A 23,405-nucleotide genomic window follows, 5' to 3' on the forward strand; every position below is an offset into this window, starting at 1 on the left:
ACAATTTTTGTCTGATGTGATATGCTATTGTTTTGAAACAAACGATAGATCGAACCACTATCGAATACGATCAATTGCGCCCAAATTAAATTATTTCGATTCTTTAACTAATGCGACAACACAGGGAGGGGTACCGGCCATTAATCCCATCACAAATCAGGCTAATTCACTGGCTCAGCTTGGCAGCCAACCTACAGTTGCCATATTTTGCCAAAAACTAGGGCAGTTGTCTACATGCAGGGTGTCTCAGGTTTGACAAGTGGAATTTTAAGAGGCGATTCTTCAGGTAAAAATTAGACCGTTGCCTACATAGGCAACGATTAGACCGTATTTGCCTTCGAACGTACGTCCCTAAGTTAAAACTCGAGAGGCTGCAGCCCAACAAAGTTTAAAACAATCTTCGCTTTTATGAAATCTGTGCACAGTTTTGTGTCAATTGAGCGTCATAAAAATTTGTAGTCAGGAGTAATTTTCGATGATAAATGATGTTAGTTCAGTTTTTAAAAGTTTTCTGGGGGATGGAGGGTGGTGACTAAAATTTAAATAAAAGTAATTATTATATTTAGCACATTTTTAGTCGATGACTCCCAAAAACTTCCTAAAAACTTAATTAACACAATATTTCCACCACGAAGCCATTGACACAACAAAATTTTCCTGGCAACAAATTTTCATGAAATTCCACCCAAGGCTTTGCCTTGTAGTCATGTGTATATTTCGATGATAAATGATGTTGGTTCAGATTTTAAGAGGTTTCTGGGGGGAGGGGGGGGGGGGCTAAAATTGAACTAAAAATAATTATAAAATTTAGCACATTTTAAGTCGATGACTCCCAAAAACCTTCCTAAAAACTAAATTAACATGATATTTTCACCGCAAAGCATTTGGCACAAAAAATTGTCACTAGCTACAAATTTTCATGAAATTCGACCCAATGCTGTGCCTTAAATTCGAAAAAACGGGTTTTTTTCAAACTTTGAAGAGCTACGGTTTAGCAGAGCTCAACTTCAGGACCCACGTTTACGAGAAAAAAACAATCTTATTTTTATCTGAAGAATCGCTCCCGAAAATCCCGCTGGTTAAAGCCGCGACACCCTGTATTTCAAAGTAAAAAATCGCATTTCATGGCCCAATCCGGCAAAGGTGCGCGGGCTCCTTCGCAGCCCTCGAGCCGCGGCCGCTGTGCCGCTTGATGTGGCGCGGAAGGTGGGGGCACGGGGGGCACGGAAGGGGGGCGAGCGCCTTTGTGAGGACGATAACAAATGAAAATTGTATTTCACTCGTGAGTGGCATTTACGGGCGCCTCAAAAAGCTCGGATCCAATTGAAAAATAGGCAATGAGATAAGCTCTTGATAGAATTATTCGTGCCGCTGCCGCATGCCGCTCAAATCCGCGAATCCCGGCTTCCCGCGGCGCCTCGTCCTTTGCGATTTATCGATTGTTCTCCCATTTAAACCCGTGGAAAAGGATCGAAAAACAGGGTATACCTTGATAATCGATTCTTTACCAAAGCTTCAAATGGGGGAATATCGATAATCGATCCATCACGCCTCGCCGTTGCGCTGAATAAATTGAATTCGAATTGCGGATCCTGATTTGTGCGGATCGGAGGGTCGGCATTCCCCGGCGTGCTTCCGCTTCGGAGGGGGGGGGGGGGGGTGCTCGAAATTTCGCCCTCTTTGATTTTTGCGCTGGTTTGTGTTAATTTAACCGGTGAGCTCACATGTCAAACGAAAATGCGAATCGAGGCCTCCCTGCGCGCGGTTGAAGATCGCTCTCGAATATCGCTGCGTCGAGCACATCGTTTGTAGTGACGATTCTGGTTTGTCCGGAATTTTTCCGGAAATTTAGCATCCTCGGTTTGTAATTGGCTCGATGTATAGGGGCAGTTTCAACCGCTCGAACAAATTGAGGGGAAACCGACGACGTAAATTTGCATTAGTGGCCAATTTGTCGTTCCCCAACGAACAGACGTAACTCCATTTCAACGTTGTAAAATCAACGAAAAATGTTGTAAAATTTACATGTTTGACACGAATATGACATCGCATTTTCTTCCAAGATTTTGCTGATTTTCGCATTGATCAGAAGGAAAATTGCGGAAATTCTCGACAGTCTCGAAGTAAAAACCCTATTTTGGAGGGGAACTTTGTAGCGTTGAAATATAGTTAAGCCCCTTCGTATGGGAACATCGGATTGTGGGGCTGAGAATGTCACACCATGCATGATTGATTGTTTTGCCTAAAACCGAAGGGAATTAATTTATCACCAAGGTACCAAAAACAACGACGTAACCGTGGTAAACATGGCAAATTTAGATAAGTGGCGCTGGAGAGCCTGAGAACACCGAGGTCAGTTATTTTAATCAGGTTCACGCGCTTACGCCTTCTGCGAAGGCGAATTATTTGGATCTTATCACAAGTCATTTAGTTTTTCTCTACGCCCAAAATCTACCCTTAAAATAGGTTTTTAACACTGAAGTCTTTTTTTAAACTTTTAACTATATGTCAGTCTCCTGAAACGCTTCGTCTTTATCTCTTTTTTGTAGAGTACACTAAATCTTTTCCACCTCTCTCTTCCTCCTAAATTTAATGTATTCTTTCCTTGTCCTAACTTTTAAATCTGTACTATCATTTTGTGACCCCTACTTTTTAAATGTTTAAATCCTGTCCAATATTTTGATCTCTCCTCTAAGGTGTTAATGGCTCAATCGTTGAAAGCACCAAATAAACGTATCTACCAACCAACCAACCAACCTACTTTTTAAATTTTTAAATTCTGTACTACACCATTTTGATCTCTCCTCTAATGTGTTAATGACTCAATTGTTAAAAGCACCAAATAAACGTATCTACCAACCAACCATACATACAAGTCACTTTTACAGCGCGTCCGCGTACGCTAATCGCCATTCTTGTCTATCGATCCAGAGGTCATCTGGTAAATGGCGTATTTTAATTCCACCTTGAATGCCACCTATCCACGCTTTTGTTGGACGTCTCCTACATCTCCTTTTCGTAGGAGCCCAATCTAGTACCTTCTGAGGCAATCTGTCATCCGTCATTCGTTGGACGTGACTATACCAGACAAGCTGTTTGGTCATAATCTCATGTACGATGTCCTGCTCGGCGTTCAATATTTAGGGCATCCTTTCGTTCCTTACGCGATCCCTTCTCGAGATTCCATAAAAATGCAATCGAGCACTTATTTGTGGGGGTTAATCATAAGACTAAAGTGTATTGAACACGTGTTTATTTCTTTATTTGCAGGTCACGATGAGGTGGCTCCCTGTGATACCTCCGGTGCGAGAAGGCGAGGATAAGCGAATGGACCCGAGAACGACGACAGGACCGCGATCTCGGCGGTGGTAAGGGAGCGGACGGTCGGCTAGCACCGCGGCGATGGACATGGACAACTCGCCGGAGCTGGTGGACGTGCTCAAGCTGTCCAAGAAGCGCCTCAAACGGCTCCGATGAGATGATCGTGAATATTATGGACGAGCTGATCGCGACCTTGCCGAGCAACGTATCCGCATCAGCATCCGTAACAGCATCCGTATCCGCATCCGCCGCAGCGGCGACGACGCAATCCCTCCTCCGGTCATCGACCTCCGTGACGATCAGCGTCACCTCGGTCACGATCAACTCGGTGACGACGGCGATGGCGATCCAGCAGACGACGCTGGCGGCGGCGACGACGACGGCGGCGGCGATCCCGACGGCGGTGGCCGAGATGGTGGCGCACCAGAGCATGGCGCTCGTCATCACCAAGGCCATCATCATGGGCACCATCATCGTGGCGGCCGTCCTCGGCAACGCCCTCGTCATCATCTCCGTCGTCCGGCACCGCAAGCTCCGCATCATCACCAACTACTACGTCGTGAGCCTCGCCTTCGCCGACCTCCTCGTCGCCCTCTGCGCCATGACCTTCAACGCCAGCGTCGAGATCACCGGCCGATGGATGTTCGGGTAATTCCTCTCTTATCAAATCCTGCTAGAGTACCTTTGTAGGGAGAGTTTGGACAACTCGAAAATTTGAAGGTTAGGTTTGATGAGGTCATGTAGCTCTTAAGGCCCAAGTATGCCAGCCAACGTATGAACTCGAATTATCCAGTGGTACTAACTCAAACTCCGAGAGTAGGTACACTGATCAAAAATTATAAAAGCACGTATAAAAATTTGATTTTGCATACATTTTCTCAGTTTCAAAGTCTTACTTACGTAATCCTTTTCCATTGGATTAAATTACATACAAAAATACATAAAATGGATACATCGCAAAGCATTCCACGTCACTGTTTCCAACCCGTATCTACTAATTCCTTTTAGGATAAATTTGTCCAAATGGACGTATTTATGTTAAAAGAAACTATGTGCAAGTGAAAAGCTAGGGTGTGCTTGCGGTAAGCTGCATAAGAAACAATGTAGAAATGGATATAGTTCCTTTTGAGAAAATAAAAAAACGGGATTTGGCATTGAATCAAAAGGAACTGAGCACTAACTTGTGAGCCGTTGGCATGTGACAAGAGCGTTGTGGACAGGGCTCATGAGTTAAGGACTGAAGACCTAGTCGTCGTCGCTCGTGTCGCGCTTCGTCGCGCCCGGTCCTTACCGCTGACGTCACTGGCGCTTTTAAAGACCCACTCATTCTTATGACCCGAGAACTAAATAGCACACCCCATCTAGCCGCATGCACATTGTTCCATTTCGCATAAATACGTCCAAATATGCTTTGATCTAAGTCATATTTTTATCAAACAGAACTATGTGCAGAGGGAAAGATGGGATGTGCTCGTTCGTGCTCGAGCCATGAGGCTGAATGGGAAAAATAAAGCGCCAGTGACGTCAGCGGCAACGACTAGAGAAACGACGATCGGGGTGGTCTTTAACTCATGAGCCCTGTCCAAAAGGCCCTAGATACATGCCCGCGGCTCATGGGTGCCGCACTTAGTTGGCTCACAGTTTCGTTTGCTGAAAAATTGGAGAAGCGGAATTTCACGTTCTGTCAAACGGAACTTTGTGCATTGTGCATAATGTATGAGCCGTTGGCATGTATCTAGAGCCTCGTAGACAGGGCTTATGAGTTGAAGTCCGCCCCGATCGTCATTTCTCTCGTCGTTGCCGCTGACGTCACTGGCGCTTCATATTTCCCATTTATTCTTATGGCCCGAGCACGAACGAGCACACCCCATCGTTTCCTCTGCACATAGTTCTGTTTGATAGAAATACGTCCATTTCTACTTACCCTGCTTCCTTCTTTTTGTCAGGTACTTCATGTGCGACGTGTGGAACTCGCTGGACGTGTACTTCTCGACGGCCTCGATCCTGCACCTGTGCTGCATCTCGGTGGACCGCTACTACGCCATCGTGCGCCCGCTCCAGTACCCGATCACCATGACCCACCGGACGGTGAGCTTCATGCTGGCCAACGTCTGGGTCCTCCCGGCGCTCATCGCCTTCACGCCCATCTTCATGGGCTGGTACACCACCGCCGAGCACGAGCTCTTCCGCCGCAAGAACCCCCACGTCTGCAACTTCGTCGTCAATAGTTACTACGTCATCATCTCCTCCTCCGTCTCCTTCTGGATCCCGGGGGTCGTTATGCTCACCATGTATTATAGGTCAGTCACTCATTTTCTTCTTTACCCACAAAACCAGAGCTGTCATTTCCCGGAATCTTACTCTATAGTATAAAATCATAAGGGTGCCGTGTCACGCTATGGGTGTCACGCTGAGAATGTAACGCTGAGGGTGTAACGCTAATCATGCCACAAACCGGTTTCTCCTCCACTCCCCTCTCCCCTCCCGCCGCGCACGGTCACATGCTGCCTGCCATCTCCAAACTGGGTTTTCCCTAATAACTCTTAAATGATCTTTTAACGATCTCAGGATATCTGCACAATAGAGGCGCGAAGCGGCCAGGGGGCGCAGCCCCCTAGTTAATTCAAAAATTCCGAACTTTACTTTACTTTATGCACAATGTGGTCTGGTTCAAGTGTGCCTAAATTGCAGAATTTTGAAGTAAAAGGGGGTTTCACTGAGGCGGGTGAGGCGCATTGGCGCCTACAAACCTAAGGGGATACTTCAAGCATTGAGCAATGCGTGAAGTATCCCCTTAGGTTTGTAGGCGCCACTGCACGTTCCGCGCTTATTCATGGATTTATTACCTTGGGTTTACGCAGTTTGCAATCTTTTCGATAGAACTTCCATTTCTTAATTTTTCCGGATTATCCGACTTTTTTCCGAGGTAGCGATGGAGAATTTGCAGGTGTCTGAAGTTCTGAACTTCGGTGAATTTCGTCTTTAAGTGGAAACTACTGAGCGAACTGAACACGAGGATACCCTTGGTTCATGAATTGAACAATGATTGGAGAAGTTATGACAAAATGATCTAATCTGCTAAAATTTACATATGTTTAAATGAGAAATTCCGCCAGATGATGTCACTAGGCGATGCATTTTCTCACTTTTAATTCTATTTTTATATTATTTCCCATATTAGAAAACATTTTTAAAAAATACTGTGCGATCGGCTCTTTAAGCACTTTCAGATGAAGCAATAAAAAATTTGCATGCAAATTCTCCATTTTAGCTATATTCTACCTTTTCTCGGAATTTTTGGGTTCTTTGTCAGTTTGACCGAATATTTTATCAAATTTTCAGATTCTTTGATCAAATTTGACCATCTTTGGAACTAAAAATCCGGGCGTGTTTTGGAATTTTTCCCCAGAAATTTTGAAAACATCGAAATTCTTCTTTTTTTCTAAGCAAGAGCTAAGAGATACTCATTTCCAACCGCTCCTCCCACAAGTTATAATTGTCTAAATACAGCTCTGTGACGCACGTAACTTACTCGCTACGATCTACTATGTCTTAGAAAACCTTTTCTTTCACCGGTTTCAATTTAAACGGGCAAAAGCAACTTCCACGTGCGTCTACGAAGTTTACTTTCTCCATGAAACTGTTTTATATTTGGCATATAGTTTTTGATAGGAAACTACTACTACTGACCCATAAGTAAAAGCATCTATCCGCATAGGGGGAAAAATTGTATAGACGTTGTTCCTAAAATGAAGTAGCAGTTCCTCATTGCAAAATATATTCCTTTTGTTGCAATGTAAACTTCTGAAACTTCAAAAATATAAGATCAAAAACTGAAACATGGAGATTGCACCTCCGCAAGTGCGAGCATTTTTTAGCATGGACCGACGTTAGATACACATTAAGAAAAGAGATAACGCTGATAACGCACAGCGTTTTTAATTAAAGAACTCGCTCGTATTGGGTATTAGCGGAGGCTCTGAAAATCGCTGACTGGCGATGGAGTTGCACGAGCGATGCAGCGATGGACGCTGATGAGAACGGTGGCTAAGATGAGGTATCAACGCCCGGGTTTTATGCTCGTTGAATATTAACGGGGAGATTGCAAATGCAGCGTTTTGAATGGGCAAAAGATAGCCACTGGACACGAAACAAGATAAGACGAGGATTGATGCCCGCTGCCCGCCCACGCTCCGCTCTCGTGCAGTGAGTGATAAAATACTCTAAGTTTCCCTCTTCATTTCCATGTTGCCGCTGGCTGGAAACTCATTTCGCCAGGGGAATGTAAAAATGGAAGACTGATAATTAAAAAAATAAAAATTGAACATTCGTGTTTGTTTCGATCATAAATATTAAGTTTGATCAAAAGAAAATCGGACCCTTTCAGTAATTTTTAAGGATTTAATTTTTGAAAAGTAGAAAGCGCACATAGCTCATAGGAATTTCCCCGTTTTTTTTTAATAATACTGATCTACGACGCTTGTTTTAAGCTGTCACTAATTAATAATTTATCGCGGAGCCAAGAAAGCCCAGGACGTCCGAGGAATCCTCGGCGAGGAGACACACCGGGTGGTGGTCACATTTCCGATCGGGAGGTTGTGAATTCGATCGACATGAATCAATCGACACCGATTCAATCGACACCGATTCAATCGACAAATCATTAAAAAACCTGTGTCTATTCAATCGACATGAATAAATTAATCTAAATTTTAAAACGTGAACCGATCGACATTGACACCGATTCGATCGATTCACGCCGTTGTCGATCGATTCACGGATCCGTCGATTGATTCGAGAGTTTGTCGATTGATTCACGAGTTTGTAGATCGATTCTCCTTTCAATTTTTCGATTAATTCGTGTTGATTAAATCCGTACCCTCTTTCCGATCGTGCGTTCTAACAACACTCTAAAATTTTAGACGAGTATATCCTAACATTTGTTGAAAATGGATAGATTATATGCCGCTGGGAGCTTTCGTTGACTGAGCCTATTTTACTGACTTTAGCAGCGCAACTTATACCCGGAATTCAGAGCTAAATGAAATCAAAACGAGGCATCGGAAGTGCTATTTGCTTCCTTACAGATGGCCAAAACCTGGAATTTCACTCTGAAAGGAAGTGGGGTGCACACGCAACATCAGCTCTTTAAGGAAATTCTGCCGATCAACTTACGAGAATGCCCGTGCTTCCTAAGAAAAGTTAGCACCCTTTCTCTAAACGCGCGCTCCGTAAGAGTAGTCTGATTCTTTGAAGGAAACTTTTGCCTCGTTTCCGACCTTTGCCTCTAAGATCTCTGCGATATCTGTGAATGATGTATCATTCATTTACAACATTCAAAGAACTACGGTTGATCCTCTTTGCTGCGTTGCAATATGTTCGCAAAAATATGATAGACTTAAGTTGAGATGTAGAATATGAGAAAATCAGCACTGTTTTATTTGCCACGCTTTATTCTTAAAACAGTGGATTCGAGTAAAATGAAAAGTCGCTATATTTTGTCGTTAACGTGTTCTCAGTCGAAAGTTCTTCGAAGTGTCATTAAGTTGTTTAAAAGCAAAATATTTAATTATGTTTTGTGCGTTTGTCCGGTCTACTAAAGAAGGAAATCGAAGCACGCATTCAACACTGGGGGACAAACCACTTGAATTTGCCGCGAGGTATATTTATACTTCAATCGAGAATTACAGAAGTTCAGGTCAATGTAAGCCCCTATCTCTTGATTCAAGCATCTTTCCTGCTTAATTCAAGAAAAAGTCTTATTGGCGGTATTTTTAAGAATATGTTTGCTGAAATCAAGTCGGTTTTTCTCAGTGATTCCTTTCGCGTTTCATAAATACATTCACAATTTTTTTTATTTTTTCTTCTATGTATAATATCTCTGCAACCGGCCAATATCCCCAGTGGCGTTGCGTGCTTTGCAATACATCGATTAATCTGCCATCTCGTAATTCAATGGAAAGGATCGATAAACAGGGTGTTCGCAATGAACTCCTTAATAATCGATTCTTTACCCTAGCTTCAAACAGGGAAATATCGATAATCGATCATTCTCGCCTCGCCACTGAATATCCCATCCAGCCATCGCAAAATTCTGGCCCCTAAAAGGGATAAAATCGTGAATATCCAAGCGGATCTCACATGATCCTCCCGAGTAACAAATGGCATCAATGCCTCGATAGGAAGCGTTCATTTTGGCCAATCAATGTCATTGAATCTGATCAGCATCATTAAATTACGGAACTTTTAAATGGAAAGTGATGAGCCAGCACTTCTCATTGTGAATTCATGACTCTTCATCTAAGGGCAGCCGTGGGTTTGAATGGACCCTAGATAACGGGTTGTCAGTATAGCACAAGCTACGTCACTTTATCAATAAGAAGTCGGTAGTCTGCGTATTTTGATCTCAATAAATTTTTCATAATGAATTTTAACATTGAAAAAAGTTATAAGCGTAAGTAATATTTCTTTTAACACTTCATAGTCGAGAAAATGATAAACCTTATCAGATTTGAGAAAGGGGAAAATTTAAATTGTATACAATATCGGCTTCTCTATATTCTAATAAAACGGTCTCAATTTTTTCGCCAGAAATAGATCTTCAGACAGGATAAGAACGAAAGCACTGCGCAATATGTGTGCCTTTTAACATTTCATGCGAAAAACAAATGCAACGCGCGGGAAGTCTGAAAATCAACTACTCCTAAACATCATATCTGTTACAGTTAGGATTGGTGAAAAGGCAAACATACAAATGACATAGTTTGCATGATCTAACTTCAATTTCCGCTGGGATTACTTCCTACAACGTATATTGTTTTTTTTATAGTATATTTTAAAGAGAAAACATGTTGGGTGGTGGTTTAGTTTATACTTTGTCTAGTGGCTCATTGCGAATTGCGTCAATAACTCATGCCTCTAGTTCATCAAATGTTACATGCGAATTGAAATGGATCAGTTTGTGGAAAATGCAATTAGCGTTGATACATGTACGAATTTATGCTAAAAAAGACAATGTACCAACGAGTGAATCCACAATGAACCTTGAAGCACGCAAATTCTATGATTCGATTTAATTTATTTGCAGGAATGCATACAATTATAATCCTTTTGTGATAACCTAGTGAAACCAGTGGCGAGGTGTGAATGATCGATTATCGATATTTCCCCATTAGAAGTTGTAGTGAAGAATTGCTTATTAAGATGTTCGTCGCGAGCGCCCTGTTCATCGATCCTTTTCTATAGGTTTAAGGGACACATCAATCGATTTATCGCAAAGCACGCCATGCCATTGGTGTACAAATTTACCAACAATACCCGTCTCACTCGGTTGCAAAGTGAGGGTAGACTAAGAAACTTCGATCGATGGTGACTCAAAGTTCATGTAAATTGTTTGATGGATTCCTCGTAAAAATGAGCAACACTCAGTCTCGGTGTCTTATCCCCTCGGTTACATTTCTTTATTGCGAGGTTTTATTTCTCCGATAATAATAGAATAAAACATTCATCGAGACGTATCTTATTTCCTCCGCCCTGGGGAGTTTTGCGGCTTACCCAGTTTCACTGAAAGAGATGAATGCTGGAAACTAAAGAAACGAACACCCGCCGTTCCAATAACGCTTTTTCGTACGAGAAAAAATGTAGATACGAATTTTTTCTTGTCAAACAATCAGTGTTTGGTTTCATATAATTTCTTACCGTCTCTGATTTAACAAATTTGCGAATTTCTTAAGAAAAATTCGTCATAAAGTAAAAAACGTTTCATCGTGAAACTTGAGAAAGTTGTATAGTAATCAATTCTGCCGTGCTAAGGAAGAACGCCGTATGAACCCGCGATTTGCCAAATTTCCCCGGATAGAACACGTGTTTTGGAAGAAAGTTGTGCATATTTTTCCTTGACATTTTCAAATATTTTAGATTGAATTGCCAGCATTTACGGAAGAATTTGAAGAGAAAACATTAAACTTCCTCAATGAATTCGTTTTTTATCAAACGAAATTTGGCAATGCCTCAAGTCAAGAGAAGTCTTTGGTTAATATGTGAGCGGGAAAATTCAATTGATAAAAAATGTACGTGTGGAGGGCAAATACCAACACAGATCTGTCAAAACAATAAACATCTTTTTAAATTAAAATATTCACTCGTGTGCGTTAATTGTTTTAGTTTCCGGACGCGTTTTGACCGTTCACATTCTCCGTGAAGCCATCATTCAGCGAAAAATTGAATAGATGCGTTCGAATACCGTGGCTTCCTGACCTACGTCATAAATGGACATCGTGTCCATCACATACTTGCAGTTTTAATCAAAAAGAAATATATCGTCACCTCCCGGTTAAATTATCACAAGCGCCATGCGAAATTTCAAAATTTCAGCAATTTTATTTTTTACAGACAAATTATTCAACGAATTTGTCCGACAATCTCACTGAGTTTTTTTGTGCTGCCAATAAAATTCAGTGAAATTTTCAAACAGACTCAACCAAAAATTTCTCTGTAAGAAAATAAAATGGCGGCGGAAATTTTGGAACGTCGCATGGCGCTTGCGATACTTTGGCCAGGAGGGTGACGATGTATTGTAGTCGATGTATTTGACGTATGAGATGTATTTAACGAATTTGTCCGACAATCTCACTGAGTTTTTTTGTGCTGCCAATAAAATTCAGTGAAATTTTCAAACAGACTCAACCGAAAATTTCTCTGCAAGAAAATAAAATGGCGGCGGAAATTTTGGAACGTCGCAGGGCGCTTGCGATACTTTGGCCAGAAGGGTGACGATGTATTGTGGTCTAGTGGCGAGGAAAGATAATCGACTATCGATATTTCCCTTTTTGAATCCATGGTAAGGAATCGATGATTATGACGTTCGTTGCGAACGCCCGAATATAATCGATCTCTTTCCAAAAATTTGAATGGCGTATCAATCAATACATCGCAAATCACGCCACGCCACTGCTATGCTGCCGTGCTAAGGAAGAACGCCGTATGAACATTCGAGAGTTGCCAAATTTCCTCCGGTAAAATGTTCGTTTTTTAGGAAAGTTATGAATATTTTTCCTTTAAATTTTCAAAATCTTTAGGTAAAATCGCGAATTAAACTATCTGAAAAATTGGAAGGAAAATATTCATAAATTTACCAGGAAATTCGCGTTTTATCAAAGGAAATTTGGCAACGCCTGAAGGTTCATACGGCGTTTTTCCTTAGCACGGCAGTATGGTCCTCCCACGAGTGACCTTCTCTGTCGAAATTTTGTTCTTTCCTTGCAAAGTACAAGCTGGAAACTGTTTTTCAATTTGAAAAGGAACAAAATGGAAGACGATACAACTAAGGACGGTAGTGAAGTGAAACAAATGTAAATTTGTTCCTCTCAACTTACTTTCAATCTTCAAAACCTTAAATGGTTCGCAATGTTACACGTTGATGTCTGATACAAAATTTGATTACTGTGGGCGGAGAGAGGAGTATGTGGGTAGGGGAGGAAATGAGACGAAGCCTAAGAAGAGGGATGAAGGGGGCGTTTAAATTGCCTTTAAAATAACTCGAAAGATGAGAGCTGAAAAATGCGGGAGAAAGAACTGAAGTAATTGGATGTTTGCCTGAAGAGAAGAGGCCAGAGAAACGTTTTATTAACAATGCATTTACTTGGGGTTGTTTTTCGAATAAGTAGGGACTTCATTCGCGTTGTCAAATTTCCAGGTTAATGTTTCTTTAGTACCTTCCCTCGCTCAAGGACTGCCTTATCGAAAGATCCGAGAATTGTGAAACTATATACTACAGAAATTTTCACGGTAGAGAAAGAAATCCGTTAATGCGAGTCACTGCTTTGACTACTGACGATTAACTTTTACCTGTTTTAACATGATCTCATAAATGAATCAGTTAGAATGAAAACACACCAACTTGGTAACTCAAAAATTCTCAATTTCCATTCAAGACCGTCAAGTTTCACAAAGGTCATTGAAGTTAGCGCATCTGTTTTAACTTGGACCTTTAAAGTGTTCTTGAGCACTCGTCTTTCGGCACCAAAATTCTTTTTCTGAGACTAACTTCTTTACCTATTGTGCAGTTGTGTGTGTGTCTTGAATATTTTCATTTTTTCGTATTGGTGTGTTTTCGCTCTCACTGATTCAAATACTTGCAACAATTTTTTTTATCAGGTAACAAGAGTTCACATATTTTTAGCAAAAATTTTCTCTATATTTGATAATGTCAAATAGATTCCTACCCGAATCACAAACATACTATATTTAAAAACTTTTATAACCGCAAAACAATCCGAATAACTCTGACTCGGCAAGACCTCTCTTTCTGTAGTCTCAGCAATATGTCCTTCTCTTTTTCTTACCCCTCTGCTTCTCTCTTTATCTTTACGAGTCCTTCCTCTTCCTTTTTCCTCTGCCTCTTTATTTCCATGTTTTTTTGGATCTTATTTTTGTAATTTGTCTGTGTATCCTGCGTCATGCTCCTTTCATTTACTCTTAACAGATGAACTCGAATAAAAGGAACGAAAAAGAGGAAAAATTACACGCGGAAGTAAACGCTCCTTCATTTTGACATATATGTAATTTCACCTACTAAGAAGGAGATACTGTTTAAAAGGTGTCTATTCTCTTAATTTGACTAAAATTGTATATCCGGCGTAAAACCACGGATAAAAATGTATTTCAATAAATTTCCTCTTTTTGGAGACCCGCACATGAAAACAGATCAAAAAAAAACTTTACGCGCAAGTGAATAAAATGTTTTTTGAAAATGTCTTCGTCCATTCGTCTGACGCATTCTTACATAAAAACACATATCAATCACAAGCATAGCTTTTTTCATCAAAACTTTTGAATGGTAGAGTTAGATGTCACCTAAATTACAAAAGCTTCTTTTTATTGGAAGCCCACAGTCGGTAGGGCAAGAAGCATTTCAGGAAAAATACAACATCTGCATAACGAACACTGTACATACAGTTTTTTCCTCCATTTTTCCATTAAAAATTTAACCATCACTTGAAGTGTTTTCTGCCATTTTTCCATTCATGTGCATTTTATTCCGCAGGAAAGTAATACTTTTACTCTTTTCCTTACTCTCCCCTTAGATTAAACCTTTACTAAAATTGACTCCAACTCCTGTGTAAAGATATATTTTCCGGAAGAGCGAAAATTCTCCTAGAGGATCAAACGTCTTCCCCTCCTTCCATTCAATAGCAAGCTGATGGATTCTTTGCTATCTTCCTGCCCCTGTCGGAGTTAATTAATGCGAAAGTCAAATAGGTCTCTACGAAGGCGTTGTATACTTTGCGCGACTAACTGAGTGACTTGTTGACTTTATACCCTAGCCTCCTCGCCTGGACAGTCAGCTTAAAGCGTGTTAAAATAATTCGCTTCACCGTTAATGAAAGTGTGTGAGTCAATTAGAGAGTTTGATGCAAGAATATCCAAAGCCTGAAATTTCTTTTATGAGACAACTGCCTCCAAATTTTTTGTTTTGTGTTCCAGTGATGTAAATTATAAACTTAACAGTTAGGTTAAGACGAATACACGAATATAGCCCAAATAGTTTAACTAAAAAACACAAAAAAGGGTAACCAAAGCTTAAAAAACAGAAAATCAAGCGTGGGACGTTTCGGGGTTGTCTCATCCCCTTCCTCGGCCAGAAAACTAAAATATGAAATAATTACAAAAATCAAAATGCATTGACCCCCATTTAGTGCAGTCAAGAGTGTCTTCTAAATAGGGGTTTAGGTATTTTGCATTGTAATTTTTTATGTATTTTTTTCCTGGTTGAGGAGGAGGTAGAGATCACCCCGAAAAGTCCCTATGTTTTGCTGTTTTTTTACCCTTAGTCATCCGTTTTTGTGTTCTTTTTTCAGTTAAGTTCAGTTAAGTTTTCGCAACTAGAAATCGCTAAAATAGGTCATTCCTAAACTTTAATGACAAGCTAATCTCATGTATTCTGCCGAAAACGAAATGAAATCATCCAACTGTCGCTGAGGGAATTTCGTGAACAAGCTTTGCTACTGCGCTTTTAGTTTCCCAGGGTATCCGTTTTCTGCAAAGGTTGCTGTAAACTGCGACGTCGGAAGTTGAAACTAAAAGGAGTGGGATAAGGTGAGGAAAAGGGGGAAGGGGAGAAGGCTTAATCGGGTAGAGGCGGTGCTCTTCAAGTTGACTCAAAAGTATTAATCAGACCAAGAGCTTTTGATGGCGATTCCAAGTTGACGCGGAGCATACGGACCAACTTCGACAGAGTTGAGCTGAATTTCAGCTCCTGAAATGAGCAAGGTATAGAGAACGCTGCATAAGTACGTCCACTAACCGAATATAATTGAACTTTCAGCCTGAGTCGCCAAGTGTGGAAATGAGTCTTTATCAACTGCACTAGTGACTATTACAAGATGCGATTGTAATTTCTCCTTAAATAAATAATCTTGAATAAATATTAGCGATTGTTCGGGGAGGAAAGTCATTTTTGCTGAAGTCGCACTTTCCAAGGTATTACTAATTTTGGATTCTTAAAATTAAGATTATCAGCAGTTACTTTCAGTGTAAAATATTTAATCTGGATCAGTAAATAAGGATTTAAGTTCAACAGGAAAAGAATAAGTAAACGAAAGAAAATTCTATTGCTATATTCAAATTTTACTTCCATAAGACTAAGTAAGTAACTTCAGAATACCAAATTTTGTAAAAGGACCTTTGAAAAATTATGAGCACTTTCATTTTTGCTCAAAGCATACCTACACAAGTGCATAAAATGCCCGCTACAGAACCATAACTGGAAACAAAATTGAAGTTCCTTGGCTCTCGCTGTATCAGCGCCTGGATGCAACTATTCGTGTTCATAGGATGTCCGCGTTGCATATATACACACTAAATTGCAGGCGTTTTGATTTTCTCAATCGCACCGCTCGCTTCGAACTATGATCAAGGGTTACCACTGTGATAAATATACATATGTGCATCTTGATTACCACAACAAACTTCTAGATTTGGTTCAGCCGTACTGAATTGATGCAGCGTTGTCAAAAAGTTTAATTTTGGAAACGTTTAAGATATAAAAAAATCCAGAAAAATTATAGAGCCATACGCACACGATTTGTATCATTGCAGCATCTTTCCGCAAAGGATTCCTCTTTCGAATTTTCGTTTACTTTTGCGGGAAAAAGCGTTAGACCTAAAGAAGAGAATAAAAAACACCAAAGAAATAATATGAAGAAGAAGAAGAAGAGGAGACGGAGGAGGAAGGATGGTAGGAAGAAAAGAAGAAACAAATAAATTCTTCCTTTTCGCTTTCCTCATCTTCCTGTTGTTCCTCTTTCATATTCTCATTCTTATTTTTCGGCTCCCTCTCATTTTTCCTCTCCTTCTTTTTTCTCGTCTCATTTCTGCTCCTTCTTTTCTTCTCCTTCTTTCTTCTCCTTCTTTCTTCTCTTCTATTTTCTCTTTTTAATTTTTTTCTATTCTTATTTTACTTCTTTTTTTCTCCTTCTCTTTCTTTCCTTTTCATCTTTTTCTCCTTTTTCACATTCTTCTTCTCCATCTCTCTTTTCTGTTTCTTATTCTCCTCCTCCTCCACCTCCCCCTCCCCCCTCCTCCTCCTCCTTACCCTCCACCTTCTCCTCCTTCTCCTTCTCCTCCTCCTACTCCTCCGTCTTGCTTATCCTGCTCCTCCTTTGTCCGATTTCTAGAATGTCGTCCTCGTCCAACACATGTGAGTGGGGCTATTTTTCTTGTCTTGTTTGTCGAGCCCGACCAGCGGGGAATCCTGTTTGGAGAGCGAGGACCCTTGAAAGACGTGTCATAAAGCGCGAAAACCGCGCGAAAGGAGCTCCTCGGTAATCACACGCTCTAGGCCGGGGGAGGGGGGAGGGGGGGCGCTGCCGCGGGGGCTCCGCGGGGCCGGGGCTTTGCCGGGGGCGCGATTGAAGTTCGCCGAGGCGGAAAAGCGGCGGGCGCATTAGACATGCAACGAGTGAGAAAAGCGCGGAAAAATGAGTGCACGCCGCTCTAAACCCGTAATTACTTTTTCATGGAGCGCCATGCTTTATCTCTTTTTGTTGACGCTCCTCCGATGCCGAGGGAGGGTTATTATTTCGCGATGCGCACTATGTCAATCTCCACCCATCCGGAGGAGCGCGCCGCGTCTCGCCGGCCTCAAGAAAAACACCCTATCAACATTCTCGCGTTGCCAAATTTTCTATGATATTATACGGATTTCTGAGAAATTTGCGCTTATCGATGGCGTAGGCGGATCCAATGGAGGGGGAGGGATCGTGCGCCCCCCGTTCGCCCGAAAAAAGGAGGAAGAAAAAGGAGGAAAATAAGGAGAGGAGGAACGAATGGTAAGAAGAAGGAAGGACGCTATATATTTGGTAATTATTCATGACGAATTTATCTCAAACTGCATTTAATGTGCTTTAAAATTTTGAAAATCCCGGGAGCCGCTTGGTCTCTCTATAAGGCCCTTTTTTCCTCTTTTAGCTTCTCTTTACCACTGTTCATCGTCGTCTTCTTCTTTTTCTTCCTCTTCCGATCTCTGAGACTACTTCGTCTCAGTGTTGTGGTTAAGGGTCGCACGATATAATCCGCGTTAAGCAGGAAGGAACCATGCCACTTTAGCTTTTGTCACATTAAATTGGACACTTTGATTTTGTACGTGAAAACGGTTGCGAGGATTTTTATGTAAATTTTGGTGAATTTCCTGCATAGCACGAAGCAAATCCCTTAAAAGTTTCGAAAAAATTCGCACAAACGTTCTCTTGTAAACAAATAAATTAATCAGTTAAATTTGGCATTAGTTGTTGTGGCTTGTTTCCTTTCTGCTAAATGCGGTCCAGGTATCTTTCAAATTGAGGATAATCAAAGATTTTTGAAAATTTCGATGAAAAATTCATAACTTTTCTCTTTAATAAAAAAATTTAAAAAGAAACATCAACTTTATCTAAAAAAATTTGACGACATTCGAATATTCATACAGCGTTCTTCCACACTGCCGTGCTACGGAAGAACGCCGTATGAGCATTCGAGATTTGACATAATTCCTTCGTTAAAATGTTCATTTCTGAGGAAAGTTATAAAATATTTTCCCTTGAAATTTTCAAGAACTTTAGGTGAAATTGCGTGAACAATTATCTGAATAATCGGAAGGAAAGTAGTCATAAATTTACCAGGAAATTCATGTTTTATCAAAGGACATTTGGCAACGCCTGAAGGTTCTTACGGCGTTTTTCCTTAGCACGGCAGCACAGGACGACAGCGTTGTGAGTCTAGCCGAAGTATCGGAGGAGCAACGGCGGAGAAGTTTTTGACTTTTCGTTCGTTGACGCAACGCAACGCCAGTCGTAACGACTTTTTAATAGTGGCCGCCAACCGTATCGACTCTTCCGCCTCCTCCCGATCGCGGAACAAACTTTACTATCCTCCCTCCCCCTCTCCCACGCCTCCTCCTTTTCCTCCTCCTCTCTTTTACTTATTTATTATTATTTCTCAGGACCGGGCGGGTGTCTCATTATTAAAAGGAGTTAGGTTTATCACCATGCCGCTCTCTGATGGAGCAGACATGCGGTTATCGGTCAGTGGGTAAACATCGTTAACCCCTTAACGACTCCCAGTGACATTTTTCTCATAAAAGTGTATCGTATTCAAAATTATGTAGCCGATCTTCTTAATGCGTTCTTGTTAAAGCGATCGAAACGCATTAAGCTATCATTTGAATTTAAGTTTGAGACTTGCCCTTAATCATCGCTCGATTTTGTCGTTTCGATGTTTAAATTTTGTTTATTTTGGGGATTGCGTTATCTTTTAGTTGAAACGACCCGTTTTATTTAGTTGGAAAAAAAAATTCGTCGATTTTTAATCATCGGAACGATTTCTAAGAGTCTTTCGGATGATTTGTAGGAATTTGACAGAAAACGAAGGCTCTTTTCAATTAAACTTTTTGCTCAGACGCCAGTAAGCCCATTTTCTCAAAACTTCATTTTTAACTTGCGGCTCTCTTCGCAATCACGGCAGATTTCTCGTGCTCTGTTTGTTAATTACCGTGCATTCCTCATAAGGAATTTTTTTAACGCCTAAATGCAACTATTCTTGCTCGACGACTGACCATGTTGCACACAGCAAAAAATGAAGGTGCTGCTTTTACTTTTCTCAAGCCTCACAGAGCGCACATCAAATTCATCGCAAATCATTATAGAAAGATGGAGGTGGTGGTTTGATAAAGGTCATAGAAGAGTAACGAAGCATCAACCTCATTCATGGCAACCTTGCTGAAGTATTGAGGTCTGCGCCTGCAAACAGAATTAGACAAACTATAGAGGTGCGGATTTCCTACAGCGAAAAAATATGCCGATGTTATTAGCTGAAGCTCGATGTTCCATGTCAGTCCGCAGTTGAACTATTCGATTGTCAATCTGAGCTTTATTTTTCTCGTTGTAACGTTATTTCCATTTTCCATTTTGAAGCATGTTAGATCTAAAGGATATGAAGTCATTTTACCCAAGTTTTCAGAAAACAGCAAAAAACTGGAATTATTTCTTGGCATGATGCATTTTTTCAGCTCATGTTTAAATTACAGCATAGGAACGGTTTGGCTCGGTTTGAAAATTTCAAAGGCCAAATTCAGTATCATCATAATGTCGTCACCTTCCAGCCAAAGTATCACAAGCCCCATGCGACGTTTAAAAATTTCCGCCGCCATCATATTTTTTTACAGAGAAATTGTTCAACGAAGCTGTCCGAAAATTACACCGAATTTTCTTTGTGCTGCCGATAAAATTTAGTGAAATTTTCGAACAGATTCAACCAACAATTTCTCAGTAAAAAAATAAAATGGCGGCGGAAATTTTTAAACGTCGCATGGCGCTTGTGATACTTTGCCTGGAAGGTGACGATGTGGAGTTACCAGAAGGAGAAATGAGATTTCACCTCATTAGTCCTTAAGTTTGATTCTAAATCGCCAGTAGAACTCCCAAGCCACGCATCTCGCTGGCGGTGTTTTAAAGTCTCCGCTCTCATTTTATTTTATTAAAAGAGAACAAATCAACATCACTACTTGAAGTTTCCAACAAAACTATCTTCGCGTATAGAGAAGAAAAACCATGGAAGTTTTGGATAATTAGAGCTGAATTTTCCATCTAAAAAACGGAACACGTCAAGATGTCTGTAACGTTGTAAAGCGAGATATGTCGTGGTTCGGGAGTTTCACGTCGATATCAGTGGCTTTGCGATATATCGATTGATTTTATCGATTTAAATCTATGGAACAGGATAGATTATCAAGGTGTTCGCAACGAACACTTTGATAATCGATTCTCCACTACAGCTTTAAATTTTAGATCTGCCATTTGAATCTATGGAACGTGTTCGCAACGTACGCCTTGATAATCAATTCTTCACTCCAGCTTCAAATGGAGAAATATTGATAATCGATCCTTCGCGCCACGCCACTCACTGGAAAAAAGTTGCTTGGATTTAGAGTCTAGACTCTTAAAAACATTGACAAGAGAAAATACTCTTGATTCAATCGGACTTTCTGCTTGAATCAAAAGGAAATCCATCTAAATCAAAAGGCTCGGCTCTTCGATTCAATGAAAAATCGGATCGAATCAGGAGTATTTTTTCTTGCCAATGTCATTAAGAGTCTGGACTCTAGATCAAAGCGACTTTTTTTCCAGTTCTGGTCGATATCCTCCATTTTCTTCTCGGAGCCGGCAACGACCTTCCTCGACGTGCACGTATGCAAGCTGTAGCACTCAATCTTGTAAGCGGCAAATGAATCCGGCTGTAAGGGCTCCCGTGATTTGCCTGGGCGCTGTTCAACGCCCCAACCCCGATGCTCCTTTTCACTACCGGCCCCCGTCTCCCCCGCCGCGCAATCTGTTACCAGGATCGTCTCGAACGGACGACGAGACGCTCCCATCACCGATCGCCGTAGAATCCGCCTACTCCTCCGCAAGGAACAATGGAAAACAGGCGAGTTTTACCGGCACAACGGCACTGCCGCGCGAGGCTCCGGGGGTGGTGGAATTTGCTGCATCGCGCCCGAGACGAAACTATTTACGTGTCGCACATCCCGCTTATTACGGTGATTCGTGCTCGTCGCCTTGTTGTACGATGACAATACTGCCGTGTTAAGGAAAAACGCCGTAAGAATACTCGAATGTTGCCAAATTGCCTCGTAGAAAATATTTACTTCTAAAGACTGGTATGAATATTTTTCTTTAATATTTTGAGGAAGTTTACATCAAATCACGAACAAAATTCTTAAAAAAAATTTGATGTGAAAAGTTTAAAAATATTCCCGAAAATTCGAGATTTCTTGAGGGAGGTTTGGCAACGCTCGAGGGCTCATACTGCGTTTCTCCTCGGCACGGAAGAATAGAGGAAACAAACGAAGGGAGCTTGCCTCAACATCTCGTGGTCGCATCCGCAGACACGAGCAAAATATCTTGGAGACCCCGCACGATTCACGAGCAGTGGCGTGGCATGAATTGCGATATATCAATTGTTATGTCATTTAAACCTATGGAAAAGGATCGATACACAGGGTGTTCGCAGCGAACACCTTAATAATCGATTCTTTACCATAGGTTTAAATGACATAACAATCGATACATCGCAATTCACGCCACGCCACTGTTCACGAGGCACGAAGGAGTGCAAACGGACGAGGCGAGAATTACTTGCACGGATTCGATATTCTCTTACGTAGCAATACTCGGCGTCTAATGATGTCTGGTGAATGCGTGGCGCGATTAACGGTTTGCTCGACGGAGACTTGTTTTGAAGCTGTGTGTGACAGACGGCGAGGTTCCTTAGTCAAATAGAAAGCTAAGTGATGGTGTCTGACAAAGGAACCCTCAAGGTGGGGAATTCTGCCGTACTAGGGGAAAACGTCTTATGGACCCTCAGGCGTTGCCAACTTTCCTTCGATAAATCACGAATTCTTGGGAAAAATTCTTGAATGTCTTTCTTCCAATTTTTCACATAATTTTGTTCGCAATTTCATCTGAAGTTTTTGAAACCTTTGAGAAAAAACGTTCATAGCTTTCCTCAAAAATTAACATTTTATCGAGGGAAATTTTGCAACTCTCGAACGTTCATACAGCGTTTTTCCTGAGCACGGCAGAATAGGGGCTCCGATTTTAACGTGTTCCGCTATTTACTTAAGGGGCAGATACACCTGCGAGTCAGACGCACGTCTTGAGCGGCGAGTAGGCCTTCGGCCGTGTTCGGCATTCTTCGTAACCAATCAAGTTGCATCTCGCCGCCCGTAATAATTCGCTCAAAGTAAGATCGGATCTTAATACTTTTTGAGTCAAGACGCGTGTATAGCACACAGGTGTATCTGGCCCTTTAATCCCACCAGGCCCCACCAGGATTGCGCAGAGAGAAAGCCGGTATCAGACGATCAAAGTGGAGCTCTCAAAGTGGAGTCACGTGGGGTCACGTGACCCCAATGAGGTAATGAGAGGGCCAATGGAGGGTCACGTGACCCCACGTGACGCCATTTTGAGAGCTCTACTTTGATCGTCTGATACGGGCTATAGGCATAAACCAAACAGAAACACGAGCAGCAATTTGAATCGCGGGCTGAGTGGCACCCCCTGCCTCTACGAGTCGTCTCTGATTGGCATGATCCTGGTGCCCACTTTCTGGGACCTTTATAGGAAATAACACGGGGTCTATTTTTCATCTGAAATATCGCGAAATAAGGAGACATTTATATGTTGGAGATTTCAGAAATCGACTCTTCAGATTTTTCGGAAGAGATCGTTGGGAAATACATGCCACTTTTTTCTCAAACACACGGAACAGCTTGGCCTGGAATTTTGTTTTTTCATGACACTAAGTGTATAATATTTCAATTTGAAGAAACAAAATTCCAGGCCGAGCTGTCCGGTGTGTTTGAGAAAAAAGTGTCATGTATTATCGTCATTTTTGGCGTCGAGTGAAAATTGAATTTTTGGTGTAATAGCGTTGCCTTTTCAACGATTAAATCCCATTACTTAGTGTTTTGTGCCGAGAGTCCATCTTCTCCTTTAAATTGTGCCAAAATGGGAATGGGCCGAATTTGGCCATTTTTTAGTGCCGAAAAG

At 41.4% G+C, this 23,405-nt stretch overlaps 1 protein-coding gene across 4 annotated transcripts in view; it reads left to right on the forward strand.

Annotated features, from left to right (window-relative positions):
* LOC109036833 (octopamine receptor beta-2R) overlaps nt 1–23,405 on the forward strand; it is a 302,738-nt gene that overhangs the window by 215,936 nt on the left and 63,397 nt on the right. For all 4 annotated transcript variants that reach the window (XM_072299677.1, XM_072299676.1, XM_072299675.1 and 1 more), the window contains 2 exons: nt 3,271–3,969; nt 5,268–5,621. In XM_072299677.1, the coding sequence (XP_072155778.1) occupies nt 3,479–3,969; nt 5,268–5,621 (845 nt within the window). In that variant the 5' untranslated portion in view covers nt 3,271–3,478. The remainder of the gene's footprint in view (nt 1–3,270; nt 3,970–5,267; nt 5,622–23,405) is intronic.

Source organism: Bemisia tabaci, chromosome 4, assembly GCF_918797505.1.
Source record: "Bemisia tabaci chromosome 4, PGI_BMITA_v3".
In the NCBI taxonomy this organism is placed as follows: domain Eukaryota; kingdom Metazoa; phylum Arthropoda; class Insecta; order Hemiptera; family Aleyrodidae; genus Bemisia; species Bemisia tabaci.